The sequence below is a fragment of the Pseudorasbora parva genome, chromosome 5, assembly GCF_024679245.1.
Source record: "Pseudorasbora parva isolate DD20220531a chromosome 5, ASM2467924v1, whole genome shotgun sequence".
Classification (NCBI taxonomy): Eukaryota; Metazoa; Chordata; class Actinopteri; order Cypriniformes; family Gobionidae; genus Pseudorasbora; species Pseudorasbora parva.
In genome coordinates this window covers 20,633,729-20,653,176 of record NC_090176.1, presented here as the reverse complement: position 1 = coordinate 20,653,176, position 19,448 = coordinate 20,633,729, and the positions used below count along the sequence as shown (strand labels likewise).

The 19,448-nt window shown below is 35.6% G+C and overlaps 1 protein-coding gene across 1 annotated transcript in view; it reads right to left on the bottom strand.

The window, feature by feature from the left end:
• uxs1 (UDP-glucuronate decarboxylase 1) overlaps nt 1–19,448 on the bottom strand; it is a 97,499-nt gene that overhangs the window by 32,647 nt on the left and 45,404 nt on the right. Inside the window, exon 9 of the mRNA XM_067443444.1 lies at nt 11,686–11,807. Coding sequence (XP_067299545.1) covers nt 11,686–11,807 — 122 coding nt within the window. The remainder of the gene's footprint in view (nt 1–11,685; nt 11,808–19,448) is intronic.

Here is a 19,448-nt window from a genome sequence, read left to right as displayed (position 1 = left end):
GCGATGATAAAGACCTGTTTATTTCCACACAGTATGGAGCATCTAAAACCCCTCACTGTTTCAAGCGTGAGCTCACAAAATGTGTCCGACAGGTAAGATACTATACTCCTAATATATGTTTGTTTCCTCTTTTCATCCATATAACCCATCCGGTCATAATTGTAATATGTCGTTAGCTGGACTATCCAGCTTGTATACTAACGTTATCGAGTTGTTCATGAGAACTGTTTGTGTTTTGTGATCGTTATAACTCTAATCTTGTCACAATTGTAATATGTCGTTAGCTGGACTGTCGGCTCCTGTTCTATTGAGTTGTTCATGAGAACGGTTTGCATTTTTGTGATGAAAGGGGGTGAACTTTTTCATTGAATATTCGACCTGGATTAGTTACACACAGATTCTGCCATAGTCGTTGCTTGGGTTACGTATGTGTGGGGAGAAGCTATCAAAATAGGGCCGAGACCCTTTTTGGAGGTAGGGAGCGTGTTTGTTTTGGTGATTTGAAATATCAACAACGGTTACCAGATATCAGTTATCCCACCTTTAACATAGTGACTTGCCACAAATACTGCCGATTATTCATAATCCAAGTATTGTTTTATTTTGTTATTCATTTCATATTTCTGTATTAAACATTTTATGTTTAAGACATTAATCTCATTATATTTTGCATTTGCTGTGTAAATCATTTACTGCCCCCTGAACAGCATTAAAATGTGTAAATATGACTAAATGCAACTACAGATGCAGCTTCTTTGCCGAATATGTAATGCAAAGATTGGTTGGTGCTGATTTAATTGATTTAAAGTATGTGTAAGTGAGTAAGTTATTGAAAAGTAGTAAGTACCGCAACCATACCACATTGTCCACTGGGCATTAATATAGTATCTAGATCAGTATTTGATGAATTTATCCATTTAAAGGAAGTGTATGTTAGATTGTGGACAAAACTGGTACTGCAATCACTTTCAAATGATTGTAGAGTGGTGTATCCCCTCTCCCCCTCCCCCTGACTCGAGGTTGCCAGATAGGCTGCAGGATCCAGCAGGAACGTTTGTAGCTGTATCTGTGCTAACTAGAGCAGATCTGGCAACCCGGATGCCGAAACACTACTGACTTTGTGATTGGTCGATAGGGGGAGGGTGGAGCTTCAGGGCCAAAACACAACATGTCAACATCAACATCAGTTGAGGGCTGCAACAAAAACTTTTAAAGGGGTCATATAATGGTACATGCACTTTTACAAGTTGATTATACAGCAATGTGTGTTGGTAGTGACTGTACATCCTATAATGATAAAAATCCATCAAGTGTTTTTTTTTTATCTCCTTATATGTTTTCATCTGTCTGAAATCAAGCCGTTCGATGTGTGACTTCACACGATCAGACACCCCTCCCACGACTGTTGATTGACAGCAGTTTGAGCTCAGACCCGCCCTGAGCGAGCTCAACAAGCTGTCGTCCGCCATTGTGAATACCTGAAGCAGAATGGCGTCTAAGCGATTGTGGTGTTCTGTTCTTGGGTGTAATAATGAACACAGCAGTCATTTTGATGTTGATATATCTGATATATCGAATTGATATGGTTGAACTTGCACAGATGTGTCCTGAGAGACTCGCCTTGTCAAACTTTCTCCTGTTGTCTAAGCAACGCTCACACTCAAAGCCCCCAAAGAACAGAGGGGTGGGGTGAGCAAAGCTCATTAGCATAAAAGGCACATGCACAGAAACGGCTTCCTGAAAAAAAGAGCTGTTTTTCACCAGGTTAAATGAGTGATTTCTTAGAATACTAAATAGAATTTTTAATTAAAGTATATTACAAAGTTTTAATTTAGACACTAAATAATCATATTAACTTTAAATGATAATATCCTGACCAGACTACTGTTGTCACCGATATACAGTAAGTGTTTGAAATAAACATGATTTCTTAATGCCTAGTGACATATCAGGGCCAATTTATGATTTATTGAAATACATTTCATACATACAGTTCCTTTAAACAATGTATGTACAACAAAAATTTTGATGCCTCTGAAAGTGTGAAAGTAAGATAAATTTCATTTATAAATCTTACTCTTTCAATCACAAATGACTGTTAATGCTTGGTCAGAGGAGAACAGTCTCTCCCTGCAGACAGAAAGTCAATTTCTAAGGATGGAAGGAAGCACATGAATTCAAGAGTGAAGAGTAAATCTAATTGAGCATAAATGATTGCAGGGTACAGATAAGGCACTTCCACCAGCCCAATGATTTCGCCTCAGACACATATGCTGGGATGGGCTAGAGGAGAGATGGACAGATAATTAAAGAAAGGAGGAGACCTCTATTGTGTAGGGAAGCGAAAAAAACAAAATGAGAAAATGAAAAACCCAGTGGAGAGAGTGGACAGAAGGGAGAAGGTTTATTTCTAGGTCTACCTAATCTAAAGTTTGACTACTAGCTGTTGGTGAGCTACTTCATGGTGAAAAGTCATTTAATGATTTGGAGCACAAATGAAAAGTTGTTATTTTATGAGGAATGTTCAGACTATATTTTTCAACAAGACAATTCTCCTCGTCAAAGTGCAAAGACAAGTCCTTCAGGCTTATTATGAGACATTCCCCCCAATTAAACTGCTTAGTATGATCTGCACTGAATTAATTATATATACACATACATTCTTAATAAAGATAAGAAAGAAGAAAGATATCCTAAAGAAAGTTATTCAGTCAAGAGCAATATTCCCTCTAAGCTTGACTGATCATGTGAGGATATCACTGTGATGCCGTGGTTTGCAAAACTTCTCTGTGGGGAGAAATCCACTTGATTGTACTTAAAATTAGGAATAATTGCAGTTCTCTGTTCAACCGTTATAGAGTTAGTATAACTAGCATTAGAAATGGCAAATGTGGTTTACAGGTTGCTTAGAAAGAGAATGATGTTGTGTGTGAGGGGCAGTGAGTCATCTTTGCGGACAAAATAGCTCAATATAACAGGCAAACTATTGCTTTAAGTAACTATTGTTTTATGTAAAAACAAAAACTTTCTTTAGTTTTTTTTTTTTTTTTTTTTTTTACAAAACTGCCATGTTATCTTCAACTTACACAAAAAGTGGCTTAGAGAAACAAAAATGACTATTTTTAAACAAACAAAAGAGAGAATTATTTTTCTCTCCATGGTCAAACAGACTATCTTTCTCAAATGTCAGAATTTCCTTTTAAAAAGATGTCAGTTTCAGATGCAGTTTCACATTTTCCAGACACCACGTCACTGATGATATTTAAATCAAATGTGTGAGGCAGCATTTCTCATGTGGTGACATGTAGAGCGACAACGTGTGTATTGGTGGAACAGTGAATACGATAAAGACAATCTGAGTGACACAAAGTGAAGAAAAACAGATAAAATCAGCTGCACTAAAGGGTGGTGCCAATCAATCGTATCAGAATGTTCAACAAGACGACAGGCAGGAAATGAAGCGGGAAGCTAGATGATCATTGCGATCTTGCCTATGTCTCTTAGATCATCAAATTAACCTTTAGATAATGCCATGGTGTGCTAAACTTACTTATGTTTAGCCCCTAAATGTGAGAATTATGCAGTTTAATTTAGCATCTAATGCAATCCATTTTAAAGGCACACTATGTAACTTTTATTTGTATAATGAGCTTCCAAATCGTGTTTTTGTCTTATCCTGAATCCAATGGTATGCCTATAATAAGGGTTCTATCCTATTTTAGGGGTGACAACCAGTGCAGAGTATCCCAATACCTGCATGACTGTTTCAACATTGATAATAATCATAAATGTTTCTTGAGCAGTAAATCATCATATTAGAATGATTTCTGAAGGATCATGTGACACTGAGGACTGGAGTTATGATGCTGAAAATTCAGCTTTGATCACAAGAATAAATTACATTTTAAAATATATTAAAATAAAAACAGTTATTTTATATTTTAATAATATTTCAAAATATTACAGCTTTTTTGTAACTTTTGTATTTCTAATAACATAAATGAAGCCTTGGTGAGCAGAAGAGAATTCTTTAAAAACATTAAAAAAAAAAAAATCTCACCGTCCTAAAACATTTGATCGGTAGTGTATATTTACTGTGACACATGAAATTTAATTTATATCACAACTGAGATATTTATATTTCAATCGGATATAGATCCGGTTTTTCACCCCTCAAAACCAACTATTCGCCCCTCTGAGCCGAGCAACGCCGTGCTTAGAGGAAACCATGCTCGTAAGAGCATTCAAACACATGTACATGACTCTTCATTCTGGCTGAACTGGTAAAAATCGTATCTTAGCGAACAAACTAAGGTTGACCTGCTAGTATATTGATTCTCAGGTTGTGGCTAAGAAATCATTGGGACTCCACTCCTTTCCATTAACAAGCATCCCTTCCCCAGTAACTGTATGAATGTGTGTTTTTGTTAGTTTGTGTGTGCTTAGAATAGTTTTTGATATACTTTTGTTTACCTTTTTCATCTATACAAGTGTCTTTGGCTATGTGTTTATAAGTTACTGCCTCAAACTGATCGATTGTGTTAGCTAAGCTCACAACAGTGAACATAAACTTGATATCATTGCCGTTGTAACGGGTAATATACCAATTCAAGATTGATAATGTACTCTAATTTCAACGTATCGCTGGACGAATAGTTGATAAAGTGTTAAATATTAATTTTGAATCATTTAATATGTATCACGGTTCCTTTCACTGTAATTCAATACCCCTTTGAGTTATTTGATCTGAATCAATTCCTTACATTGATGAAAATGACAGTAGATTTTTGTCATAGTTTTTGTCATCCCTAAACTGCTTTTTATTTGGTTATTGTCTTGTTTTTGTCAGTAAAAAAAGGTTTGATGAAAATTATAACGAAAATTATGACGAAAATTATTCTTCAACGAAATTAACACCGTTTTAGATACTGTATAAACTCTAAATGCTGACCACATAACACGTAATTCCGACTTTATAACTCGCAATTGTAAGCTCATACTAGTGTTGTCATGACACTGGAATTTCTAACTTTGATACAATACCTGGAAATGTATCGATATTTGATACCATTTTCAATACCACAGGGAAAAACAACACTGCATATACTGTCAAATAGATATTTTTAATATTTCTTTTTTTGTCCATCTATTGAAAGTTTAGGCAATCAAAGATTTCTTATGAAGATATCACGTTATATGATAAAGCTTTTATCCCCCCCCCCCATATACATATATAAACATTGATCTATTACCATTACAATTATCTCACAAATATTTGCTCAATATAAATCTCAATTAATAATCAAAATAGCAACGTGCCAACTATGTGCCTGAACACACAACAGACAAGCACACCCAGGCGAACAGATTGCGAGTGCATTTTCTAAACAACGTGGTGCTGGACGTGACCATTATAAATGCACTGAGCTAAAACTATCAAAAAAAATAATATAATAATTCCACCGGGTATATAATACGGCCCTTAATCTTAACATGTTTTTTATGGCCACCTAGAGCAGGGGTTTTCAAACTGGGGTCCTCAAGAAGGTTCTAAGGGGTCCCCAGAATATTTCAAAGAATAAAAATACAAAGCAAAAATGTATAAAGTCTACCAAACATTCTAACTGTTTTATTTCCAAATGTTTCTCACCTTTCTTGCTGTACTTTCCATAATTGTATATGTTTGCTTTGTATCTTTCTAGTGAGTTGTTCTTACTATATTCACCTTTATCTTACTCACTGGAGTTCTTAATGCAGTATGTTAAGAACCTCAGTGCTTATATAAATCATTTTTGGTTATTAAGTATAGCCGACTTAAGTTTGGAAACAATATGTTGTATTTATAATGTCACACTTACTATTTATCTAACGCAGTGGTCTCCAACCTTTTTTCATTTGAGAGCTACTTTTTAAAAATGAAAGTTGCAGAGAGCTACTCATGGTATACATTACTTAAAACTCTTAAATAATGCATCATAATTCTCATATTATTAACTATCCAAACAGTTTTACACCTGAAAGAGTGTCATAGTAGTTCCAGTAGTCGGTACCAATACCATAAACATTTTATGGTAGCCTACTCAGTACCAATTTTGGTACCAAAGCAAAATGTTTTTTTATTACTATTTAAAAAAAATAATACATTTATTACATTTAATACATTTATTATTTACGATGATAATTATTATAAGTAAATCATACATAAGCCTTTAAAGGCTGTATGCTGTTTAAAAGTTATCATTGTTAATACATAAAAAATCAAGGGAAAATAAAAATAAGAAATTATTATTAGTAGAGACATATTATTATTACATATTACATTTTATTACATTAAATCTACTGGCTCAGCAGTAGCCAAATATATTCTGTCAAATTCTCCACGTTAAACCAAACTTTTATTTTGATGGATTGCTGTGAAGACCTTTGAGTGTCTGTGTTCATATGACAGTTTTCTTAAATCAAAAGTTAAATTCTCATGAAGTGACAGTTTATGCGTCCATGTGTCATCATATAGTAGGACACAGCAGAGACACGCAAGTGTCACGCGTGTGCGTGTGCGCTGCCGCGCCCTTGCATCTGCGCCCGCTATTCATTAAGAGACGCAGAATTTGCAGGAGTAATATTTAAATAGTCATTTTCAGTTTAATAATTATAACAGACACTAGTATATATTCGGCTACAGTCTGGAGCCCTGCGCTTGGATTAACACGGAAGCTGCGTGTACCGAATATACTCGGGAGTCGGTACTATCGGACCAGTAATACAGAAAAGCTGGTATGTCACATTTTTTTACATTTCACTACCAACATGGTACTAAAGTACCTGTACTTGTGACACCCCTACATTTGCATGTTTACATTTACATTTGTTCATAAATAAAAAATTCTAAATCAGACTAAATTAGCTCACTCTATGATTTGATGCAAAGTAGCCTACGTCTTGGCGAGCTACCTCCAATGAGGCCACAAGCTGCTGGTAGCTTATGAGCGACGTGTTGGAGACCCCTGATCTAGTTTAAATGTTTTTTCATACATAAAAATAGATGGATTTTAGGAAGGGGGTCCCTCATAAAAGGTTCATCATGTTTGGGGGTCCTTGGCATCAAAGTTTGAAAACCCTGACCTAGAATGTGTGGGTTTTGCTTGCACATGGTTTAAGTCATTCCTAAATAAAACATTTAAAAAAAAAAATGATGTAGAATATTAATATGAAAGTTTAAAAGTTTAGTATGTAAGTCATAAAAGTTTTTGTGTGTGAGCGTGTAAAAACATTTGTATGTAGACTTCACACAAATTTGTGCATATAAATGTTTAGCATATAATAATAATAGCCAAAATGATACTAATGGTTTGATTCAGTTGTTTCACATTTAGTTTTTCAGCAAACCATGCTGCTGTTGCCAAGCTCTCTTATTTTTTCCACACAAATATTTGTCTGTCCTCCGAGCATTGAAGATCCAACCTTTGATGTACAAATAATCATTATTTCGAGTTCTTAGCTTCTTTCACTGGTAATTAGCTCTTACACAATATGTCTAGTAAATGGACTGCATTTATATAGCGCTTTTATCCAAAGCGCTTTACATTTTTGCCTCACATTCACCCATTCATACACCGACGGCAATGTCAGCCATGTAAGGCTCATCCAGCTCGTCGGGAGCAGCTGGGGTTAGGTGTCTTGCTCATGGACACTTCGACACTTGGTCAAGTGGAACCGGGGATTGAACCACCAACCTTCTGGTTTGTAGACAACCTACATGAACCACTGAGCCACTGCCGCCCCGTGGAATTATTATATTATTTTTTTTGATAGTTTTAGCTCAGTGCATTTATAATGGTCACGTCCAGCACCACGTTGTTTAGAAAATGCACTCGCAATCTGTTCGCCTGGGTGTGCTTGTCTGTTGTGTGTTCAGGCACATAGTTGGCACGTTGCTATTTTGATTATTAATTGAGATTTATATTGAGCAAATATTTGTGAGATAATTGTAATGGTAATAGATCAATGTTTATATATGTATATGGGGGGGGGGGGATAAAAGCTTTATCATATAACGTGATATCTTCATAAGAAATCTTTGATTGCCTAAACTTTCAATAGATGGACAAAAAAAGAAATATTAAAAATATCTATTTGACAGTATATGCAGTGTTGTTTTTATATATAAAGTCCATTTATATATAAATGCAGTCCATCTTTGTCCTGTTTTTGTTTAGTCAAGAATTAGTTGACTTAGTCAGTCTAGTTTTATTAGTCTAGTTTTATTAGTCTTAATTAGTCTAGTTTTAGTCAATAAAAGGTCACATTTTTGTTACACTGCATAATTATTCAATTAATAATCATTATTATTTTGCCCAAAATTATAATAGTGGCAATTATTGTATATAAATCTAGTTTTGACTGTTAAAAGTTTTTTGTTTTTTATTTTAATATGACCCTTATTCAAAAATGTCACGCACTTCGCTGGGCTTTATTATAATATACATTGAAAGTATAACGTTTCAGTATACCTTTTAAAAATTCATGATTAATATTGCATTGCATAAAGGATAAGTTCACTTCAAAATGAACATTTTCTGATAATTTCCTCATCATTCCCCTCATTCTCATGACCTTTATCATTCATCTAAATCTTTCAGTCATTCATCTATCTATACGCAAGTATCGATAATGTGAGGGATTTCCTTCCCTCACATTATCGATACTTATATAACTTTTGAGATAAAACAACAGCGAGAAAAGAATTTAGTATTCAAGACATTATCATTCAGCAACCACAATTAAAAAGGATTTCCATGTTTGGATTTATTACAGATCATCACTGAGAAGGTTTGATCGCAGTTTTAGTCACAGCAAACAGCGCAAGCGGTTTGTGAAGGAGCACAGACCGACTGAATTACACTTTAATTTAAACAGAATATCTCAAATGAGTTCGCTGAGCTGCCGTGTTCTGTGATTTCAGATCATCTGTGGGCTTCTGCAGTGTGAAGTGAGTGTGAGAAGATGTAAAACACTGGCCAGAAAATTGATTATTTGAACAGAAAAGCTCTGATTAAGTCACCTCTGCAGCACATTTTGCATTTTTTTGGGAATTAGGAATATCTGAATTCAAAAGAGCGCCCTACCTACATACATTGGAATAAATTGATAAAAATTTTACTCTTATTTTACAGAAAAAACCCTAAATAATAACACAGTGGTGAAATATTGCATATATTCTATTGTATCTATTCACAATCTTATTATAAACATATTTAAAAAGTAAATACTTTGATTTATTTTTTATTAATTTGTTATTTAAAGGGGGGGTGAAACACTCAGTTTCAGTCAGTGTCATGTCAATCTTGAGTACCTATAGAGTAGCATTGCATCCTGCATATCTCCGAAAAGTCTTTATTTTTTTAATAATTATATAAGAAAGATGCGCTGTTCCGAGTCTTTCCGAAAAAAGCCGAGCGGGTGGGGGCGTATCGTGTGAGTGGAGCTAAATAATGACGTGTGCGCGCTGCTGCTATTGTGTTGAGTGCGTCGTAAAGCTGTGTCATCCCTAACAGCGGGAAAAAACTTTATTCAAAATAAAAATATGGCTTTTAATCAGATACAGCCATACATCTATGATCCGGAATCAGACCCAGAGGCTGCAGTTGAACAGGAGCAGCAGCAAAAACGACTAGAGCAGGACGTCTCTATGTGGTACAAGTTATACACTAACTATATAATATGCTTAGCGGCTTGTGTTATTTACCTATTTATACTTGAATTATATCGTCGTATTTTTGTCTTTGAAGGTGTACATGTGGGAAGTGCAGTTGTGCACGTGTGTGTGTGTGTTTACGCGTGGTTTGTGTAGACATGGTTTTGCACGGCAGGTTAGTGTTTACATAGAAAGACACAGAATAGTAGCGCATTTGAATGAAGAAGCGTGCTTATTTAGTTCAACATATTTCCCCACTCTTTGTGTATTGTTGTTTGGAGTGCTTTTACAATACACAAACATAAAGTTACACATATAGTGGCCAGCTAAACAAATGTACACGCACTACACATCACATGCTCCATTGATCAATTAACTATACGTGATCATGTTTGGGCTACTTGATGAGCATAGGCAAAAACACAGACATTTGAAGCAGTCTAACTCACCGCCTGCGGTTCTAACGTTGGGACCTTTATCGTTGGGACTGCTCCATCCTTTAGCATTAGGCGATCGGGAAAATCCGGCGTCGAGCTGGGCCTTGTTTATGAAACAGTCGGCACCGAAATGCAGCGAACAGATATAAACATTCGCGCAACTCAGTTGCTGATCCGGAAAAGCAAATTCCATCCACTGTTGCCTTAACGCGGGGTTTTTGGGGAATCTGTGCAGGACTGTCTTGGTCTGGCAACCAAAAACGCACTTTTTTGGTGACATTGTAATTGTGCACATCACCTGTCCAGCATCCTACAAGCCAGCGCTTTGATGGGCGTAGCCTGTTACTTTCGCTCTCTCCCTCTCTCTCTCTCACGCTCTTCCGGTAGAATTGTCCGTACGGCCCATACAAGGAAATTCCGCCCCCATTAACGTCAAAGGGGACGCATGATCGCAAAAAACTTGCCGAAACTTATGACTAACCGGAAGTAGTATTTTTGACAAAGAAATACTCCCATCAAACGTCCACCTTAACTTTTGAAACTTTGTCCATGTTTAGTATGGGATTCCATGTCTTTAACAGTGTAAAAAGATCAGTATGCATGAAACAGCATTTCACCCCCCCTTTAAAAATCTTTTTTTTTTCATCATTTTCGTCTCCAAGCTTTTTGGAAGTTTATGTTGATTCTATAAATTGACACTAAACAGAGGAAAAAAGAATTTTATTGACATCTTGCAAATAAAAGTTATTGAGATTTATCTGACCAAAGTGTCTAACAACTCCTCTAACAACTCATCTCCATTGACATAAACTGACCATTAGGAAATCGGAAAGAAGGCTCCGCCTCTTCAACTTTGTAAAGGGAGATGTCGGGCTCTGATTGGTCTAGAATCATGATCCACATGTCTATAAAGAGCTGAGATTCTCAGGTTTTCTCTCACATGATGCAATATGTGATGACATCAAAAATCGTGGCTAACATTGACAATCAAAACTAGCAATAATAAGAGTATTTGTCTGCATCACATGTTTTGATTTGGACATCGTTGACATATTACAGTGTCGTTTGGCCATGCTTGCTCACAGACATGTAAAAATATGTCAAATTCAGACCGTATTATTTTCTTCTATGTAATCTAAATGCAGAAGTAATTGTGATATTGAGAAAGCTGAGGTTCTAATCTTTCAAATGATACCATATATGTCTAGTTTTGTGGAGCGCAAGTTATAGATTTTTTTAAAAGATTGTGATGATGCAATTTTGGACCCACGGGTGGGTCCAACAGGGGGTGCAGAGCTGAAGTGGTTAAAATATAAAATGTACATTTGTCAACCACAAGCATGAAAGCTCATAGAGATGTGTACAGCAGAATGTCATATTTTGTCTTTGATATTATAGTCGTTGATGTTATAGTTAAATTACCTTAGTGTCGTCTCATCTTAGTTGTGGGAAAAAAAGTGGTTAATGAACATTTTATCATCACAGTTTTCTGAAAATAACATTACTGCTATAGTGGCAAGCAGTAATGTATTGATGGGTGAATTTCACTCTTACCTGTTTCATGTAGGCATAGCACATTGTCTCAGCAACACGCTTTCCCTCATCATAACAGGCCCGGGGACCAATAGGGTTCACATGACCCCAGTACTCCTCATTCTGGGGATGCACCTCAGGGTCTAGCAGAAGACACAGAAATATGACACATGATACAACCCCTTATGGATCACATTTCACACAAAAATGTTAATTTGTAAAACAAGACGAAGAATTATACTGATGTAATTATGAACTAGAAAAATATAAATCCTGCACACTAAAGTTGCCATCATCACAAAAAATATTTTGACCAAAATGTTGCTCATAAAAATATTTTGTAACGATGCAAACCTGGATAGTGGATGATAAATGTTCAACCCTCTATTCTATTCTATTCTATTCTATTCTATTCTATTCTATTCTATTCTATTCTATTCTATTCTATTCTATTCTATTCTATTCTATTCTATTCTATTCTATTCTATTCTATATTTATTTATTAGGTTGTGGAATTGGATATTTATTTAGACATTCTCATAGACTACTTCTTTTTGTCAAGGTTTAGATATTTTTTGTTTGAAATATTGATTTGAAGTGATAGTTTTTCCACTAAAGCATAATGACATTTTTTGCTGCTAGAGGTTGCTTATTCGAAACAAAAGTGTATGGTGCCTTAATTTTGCAGAGCTTTTATTATGCTGCAGACGACCCAATACGGGTTATATTCAGTAATGCATACAGTATGTGGGGCAACGCAAAAGGAGATTATCATATTAAATACATTTGAGTGTGCTGAAAGTTATGTTATAATGCTACTCTGTCCATTCACTCGGCGGCTACTATGAGTCACACTGCAGTAAGATGCAAAAGATTTTTTTCTGTCAATGAATCTAAGCAAACATTTGCTACTCTGACTAATAAAACACAAAATATATTAAAGACTCTTTGGTTTCCATGGTTTCTAAAAAAAAATATGGAAATTGAGTGCAACATGGTGTGATGTTATTGACAGGTGACTCACGAACATGTTCGGTGTCCTGGTTAAAATAGCTTATTTATCTGGATTTAAACATTCTTGGAAACATTTGGGGTAATGTAAGTACAAGAAAAAATATAACATCGTTCTATTGGTTTTTGGATATTTTAATCCAAAAATCTTACATATTGTACCTTTAACTTTATTATACAGTCAAACCTGAAAACAGAAATGATGTTACATAGAACATCAAAATTCAATAAAAATGAAAGGAATTATTTACCCAAGCTTAATAAATCGGTCTAAAATGACCAAACTACACCAGCAGGTTTAAAAAAAAGCATAATACACAGTCACACACATAAAAAAAAAAAAAAACAGTCTAAATTATTTGTTTGACCATAGAGCAAATATATATATATATATATATATATATATATATATATATATATATATACACATATACACACACACACACACACACACACACACACACACATATACACACACATGTATATATATATATATATATATATATATATATATATATATATATATATATAATGTAAGTCAGTCATAATGAGCTAACATTAAAACTTAACGCTGATGATCAATTGCCTAAATAAAGAAATAGCTACTTCCATGGAAGTGCTTCTAGGGGACCTAGGGCCTCTTATTTCTCTTTCTGTCTGCCCTGGCTTTTAAAGATCACTACTGTCAAAATTACAGAGATTGTCAGACTAATGCACATGGTGATTGCACTGAAACAGCCTCTTATAGCTGAGTGCTCTACACAGCTTTGGTATTTCTAAAGGAATCTTTCACAACACACCAATTATTTATTCAACACTCTGCGTTTGTATTTGGCTAAATATGCAAGAGAACAAAATTATAGTAACACATAAGTGTGGTTGTGTGAATTTATGATAGCCTTCAAAGGTGACACTAAGTACTTGTAGATTATAGCTGCACCACCCAGGTAGGTCTAGGAAATATACAGTGGGCCAAACAAAAGAGAGGTACCTGTACAAATACATTAATCTCTGTTAACTGTATGAATAACTCACAAAATCAGAACTATGGCCTGCTTAGGGTTACTAGGACAAAAATGTGACTTTCAGTAATCCAGCTGTTTTACGGACTGTGACTGAATACAAAAACCCTGAAAACAAAATTAGACAATCAAATTTTTGTTTTCAGACAGGATAAACTAAGCACAATTTTAAAGGAATGTTTACACCAAGAGCAATATAAAGATCTTGACTCTAAAGAAAGTTATTACAATAACTACAGGTCCTGGTCATATAATTAGAATACCATCAAAAAGTTGATTTATTTCACAAATTTCATTCATGCAGTTCATTACACACAGACTGATATATTTTAAATGTTTATTTCTTTTCATTTTGATGACTATAACTGACAACTTAGGAACATCCCAAATTCAGTACCTCAGAGAACTACAATATTGTGAAAAGGTTCAATATTGAAGACACCTAGTGCCACCCTCTAATCAGCTAAATAACTTAAAACACCTGCAAAGGCCTTTAAATGGTCTCTCAGTGTAGGTCTGTAGGCTACAAAAATCACAGGGAAGACTGCTGACTTGACAGTTGTCCAAAAGACGACATTGACACCTTGCACAAGGAGGGCAAAACACAAAAGGTCATTGCAAAAGAGGCTGGCTGTTCACAGAGCTCTGGGTCCAAGCACATTAATAGAGGCAAAGGAAAGGAAAAGATGTGGTAGAAAAAAAAGTGTACAAGCAACAAGAATAACCACACCTTGGAGAAGATTGTGAAACAAAACCCATTCAAAAATGTGGGGGAGATTCACAAAGAGTGGACTGCAGCTGGAGTCAGTGCTTCAAGAACCACTACGCAGACGTATGCAAGACATGGGTTTCAGCTGTCACATTCCTTGTGTCCAGCCACTCTTGACCAACAGACAGCGTCAGAAGCTTCTCGCCTGGGCTAAAAACAAAAAGTTATCTTCTCTGATGAAAGTAAATGTTGCATTTCCTTTGGAAATCAGGGCCCCAGAGTCTGGAGAAAGAGAGAAGAGGCACACAATCCACATTGCTTGAGGTCCAGTGTAAAGTTTCCACAGTCAGTGATGGTTTTGGATGCCATCCCAGATGAAAAAGACGTACTATTAAATGTATTAAAAATGCATTATAGTGTATTTGTATTGTACTAAAAACATACTCAAGTACATTTTTAATGCATTTAAATGGATTCGTATTGGTCCACTGTGTTTTCTGAGGTCAAAGGTCAACGCAGCCATATAACAAGAAGTTTTGAGCACTTCATGCTTCCGACTGCTGACCAACTTTATGGAGATGCAGATTTCCTTTTCCAACAGGACTTGGCACCTGCACACAGTGCCAAAGCTACCAGTACTTGGTTTAAGGACCATGGTATCCCTGTTCTTAATTGGCCAGCAAACTCGCCTTACCATAACCCCATAGAAAATATATGGGATATTATATATTGTGAAGAGGAAGATGCCATATGCCAGAACCAACAATGCAGAAGAGCTGAAGGCCACTCTCAGAGAAACCTGGGCTCTCATAACACCTGAGCAGTGCCACAGACTGATCGACTCCAAGCCACGCTGCAGTAATTCAGGCAAAAGGAGCCCCGACTAAGTATTGAGTGCTGTACATGCTCATACTTTTCATGTTCAAACTTTTCACTTGGCCAAGATTTCTAAAAATCCTTTCTTTCTTTCAGTAATATTCAAATTTTCTGAGATATTGAATTTGGGATTTTCCTTAGTTGTCAATTATAATCATCAAAATTAAAAGAAATAAACATTTGAAATATATCAGTCTGTGTGTAATAAATAAATATAATATACAAGTTTCACTTTTTGAATGGAATTAGTGAAATAAATCAACTTTTTTATAATATTCTAATTATATGAACAGCACCTGTATATTAGCATCCACACTAATGGATTAAAAAGTTTTGTTTATTACCAGAGCGTGTATTACAGTTGTTTCAACAACAAAAAAATTTAAAATGATTATTACAGTTATTATATTTATCTTCATTGTTGTGAAACACCCTTAACACAGAGTAAAGCAACTATAAGAAAGTATCTTATAAACCCTGAATTCAAAAAAATTATGGGAAAAGATCATGCAAATAATCAGAAGAATAATATTTGGACACAGTCTTCAGCTTTGATGGAAACCCAGTGCTAAGAGTGCTGTGAGTCATAATCGTAATGAACACCCTTGGACACAACCGTAAAGAATAAAAAAAACAAGACCTGCAATGATCTAAAATAAAACTGGGACAAATAATAATACACTGCCAACAAATTTGTCCAAATCATACTGAAAGGTAATTGTTATGCGTGTCAAAATGCACTGAGTTGCAGAGCCATTACAACAGTAGTTATCAATGCAGCTGTACAGATGCTATAAAGAAATGATGTTGCCAATTTTAATAAAACTTTTACTCTGATTAGAAGAAAAAAATGTTTAGTGTTTAAATTATATAATTGCCTAAAAACATGTACAGTACTGAGCAAAAATCTTAAGCACGTTAGTATCAGTCTGGGATTACATGAAGAAACCGAAAAATATTGATACAGAATAAATCCAAAAAAACTGTGGCAACATAAACACAGTTCAACACGGTTTCTTCAAGTGCTTTCTATTCTTGCACAGTACTGTATGTTCTCAAACCAATTGTGTAATTCAGAGTAAACGAGTGGTTTCTTGGATTTCAATACAATTCAGTGTTCTTGGTTTTGAAGATTTTGAAGGCTGGAGCAAGAGCTAGGGTGGAAGCAAGATCGATTTTTTTGCACATTCAGACAAATAGTCCTTTAAAGCAGCCATCATGAAAAATAGTAGCTTATGCAGTTTGAAGGCAATCAATGGCACATCCGCTGAATTGATGGCATTGTCACTTTCTAGTGATAATGGCTTCTTTGCTTGTATGTAATAAATTACATTAGCCCAAAAGATACTAAAGAGAAGAGCAAACAGAAAAAAAATGTTTCTGAAAAACAAAAAACAAAACCTTGACTGCACGTATCTAATTACTGGGTTGGAAATATTGATTTCTCAATTTCATTCGATTCTCATTGTTCTTTTAGTCAATGGGTGTTTTCACACTTGAGTCCTCTTTAAAACAATGAATAATTTGTGAATTAATAATTTGCAGAGATCGGCCAAAAGCAGCCATTATGAACCATAGAGTGTAAAAAAGATAGATGACACGCCTTCACTTTCTTCCATTGGGATAACTGAAGCCGCAAGTGTTCAAATATGATATTGACGTCTTGGGTCTTGAGTCTGCGTGTGTGAATTATCATATGTGGTAAAAGACAACAATACTCAAGCACTGTAAAAGGTTTTGCCACAAACACAATTGACTGTCTTCATTTCTGTATGATTGTCTCTTCAGACATTAGAACTGCACGATTTATGAGTTTCTAGATCTTTTGAACTCCTAACTGAACTCCTTTTCACAAATTGATCATAGATATTAAGTGCAACCATAATCAAAGTACAATCTCAATATTCAAAGTGCAAATAGAGACTGAATTTTTTAGATATGGTTAACTACACAGCCCAGCCTAAGATAGTTTTTATATCGGGAGATATTTGCATGCCTCAGGAAGCCGCTTTCAAACAGCGGTAACGTTTTGAAATTGCATTTAAATGCACTCGGGTTTACTTTCACTTTTAATTTTACGATCGTGCGTACTCTGTGAATAGGGAACGGTGGGGCTGAACGTGCATTTTACAAGATGCTTTTGTTGCGCAACGAATCCTCCGCCACGGTGCTGTCAGTCTTGTTGTCACGTGATCAGTGGCACTCTGGTCAACGGATGGAATTGAAGTGACCGTTATCCACTGGAATTAAATTGCTTTTATTTCTATAAAAAGCAAAAACAACAGTGAAGGCATTATGTAAACGCTGCAGTGGCATATTTTATCCTAACTTCACCCTCACACTCCATCATGACAATATGACACTAGACACCTTTTCACCTAGACGAAAAATCTTATCATATTTTAATCCTGGCACAAGATCTTGTCTCACCCGTACTCACAGACATGATATTTGAGTATTGTGTGTATCAGATCAAATTATTCAGAAATGGTTTGCCATTGAAAGGACTTGGGGGGGAAAAGTGTCCCAATCAACCTGAATTCACCCCATCCTAGTTGAAACCATAATTGCATTGCATTATGTTTTAAACCTCAAATAATTATAACATTTATCATTACCAATTATTCAGTTTTTTCTATAAAGTCGATGAAAAAAAGGTAGTTTCAGTGCAGTTCAATGTGCTCAACGTCACAATATTCATTTGTTTTTTTTAGCATGATAAAATCTTTTGATAATTTTGAATATAATAGACCTGTGTAATGTTAGCCTAGAAATCAAGACGCACCCTAGCAGCAGCAAATCTAATCTGCCTGCGAGTGTCATCTAGCAACTCTCAATACCCTTCTGAGCTGTAATCGGCAAACTCTGGTCAGACCGATCACATCGTGCATAGAGTCGTTGGGCTAAGGATAATAAGGACGGCTGAGTTGCGCTTGCGTGCTTCTAGTAAACACAGAAACTGGCAAACGGCGGTCTTTCGAATCACCTTTGACCGCGACTCTGGAAGACTTGGAGTTAAGCTCTTCTCTGAGAGAAGAACAAAGAACGACACCGAAGGCATTCTTAAGAAGGGAAGATGTGTTTTGCCGACAGGATAGGCGAATGTTTAATCTATCAACCGTCTACAAGCTCCTTTTCACCTTTGTTGCTCTGATTGGTTGTAGCGCTATCCTATCGCGTGCAGAGTGAGTTTGGAAGACAACCGTTTATCCCGCCCCTCGGATTGAGCCCTGTCAATGGTGAGTTTCCAGACCAAACATCTTGATGTGGGTCAGGCTTGTCAGACTAGTGTAATGTGCCTTTAGCTCTCAATTCATGTTATTACCTATATTCTAAATAAAATATAAAAAATATTTTTAATACAAATACAAGAGTTCTCAGTCATAAACCTGACTCACAGGCTCATTCATTATGCAGTTTGTTTGTTCTCTCAGGTGTGATTCACAGCATTATTCATGATCATTCACGGCTCTTCACATATGGGCTTCGTAAACAAAAAGTGTCTTACAAAATGCAAATCAATATATTGTTTTATGTGAATGAGCACGCACAACAATTCTGATCAGTTTGAAGCAAAACACTTATTCGTCAATAGTCTTAAACACACATACATATTGTGTTTTGTGGCCTTATTTCAGTGCTTTCATTTTATTATTTTTTGAAACCACACATAAACCTTATTCTCTCAAAAATACAAGCATACATAAATGTTGCTAACATATTATGGTAGCCCAGTTTGTGCTGAATACAGTGTAAGGACAATTTTGCCATTAGTATGTTTATAAGCAACTGAAAAAGCAAAAATGTCAGAGCATGTCAAAACTTAAGGGCCTCAAAACTGTGCAGACCCGTAGGGGTTAAACACTACGGATTAAGAACGGGATGTCATTAAAGTTCATGTGCATGTCAAGGCAGACGTCCCAAAACTTTTGCCAATTTAGTTTTATATTGTAATGATTTTACATTTCATTTCCAAAAGAATACACAACATAAAAACAGTAGCCTATATTTGAAATATCTGTTTAATGGAATCTTCTTATGGATTAAGTCTAGTATCACTGATGCCAATACTGCTACTGATGTCTCTATGAAATAGACCCCCCACCCAATTTTAGCCATTAATTATAGCTGTTTAGCATTACTGTATAATACCTCTTTTCATGTAG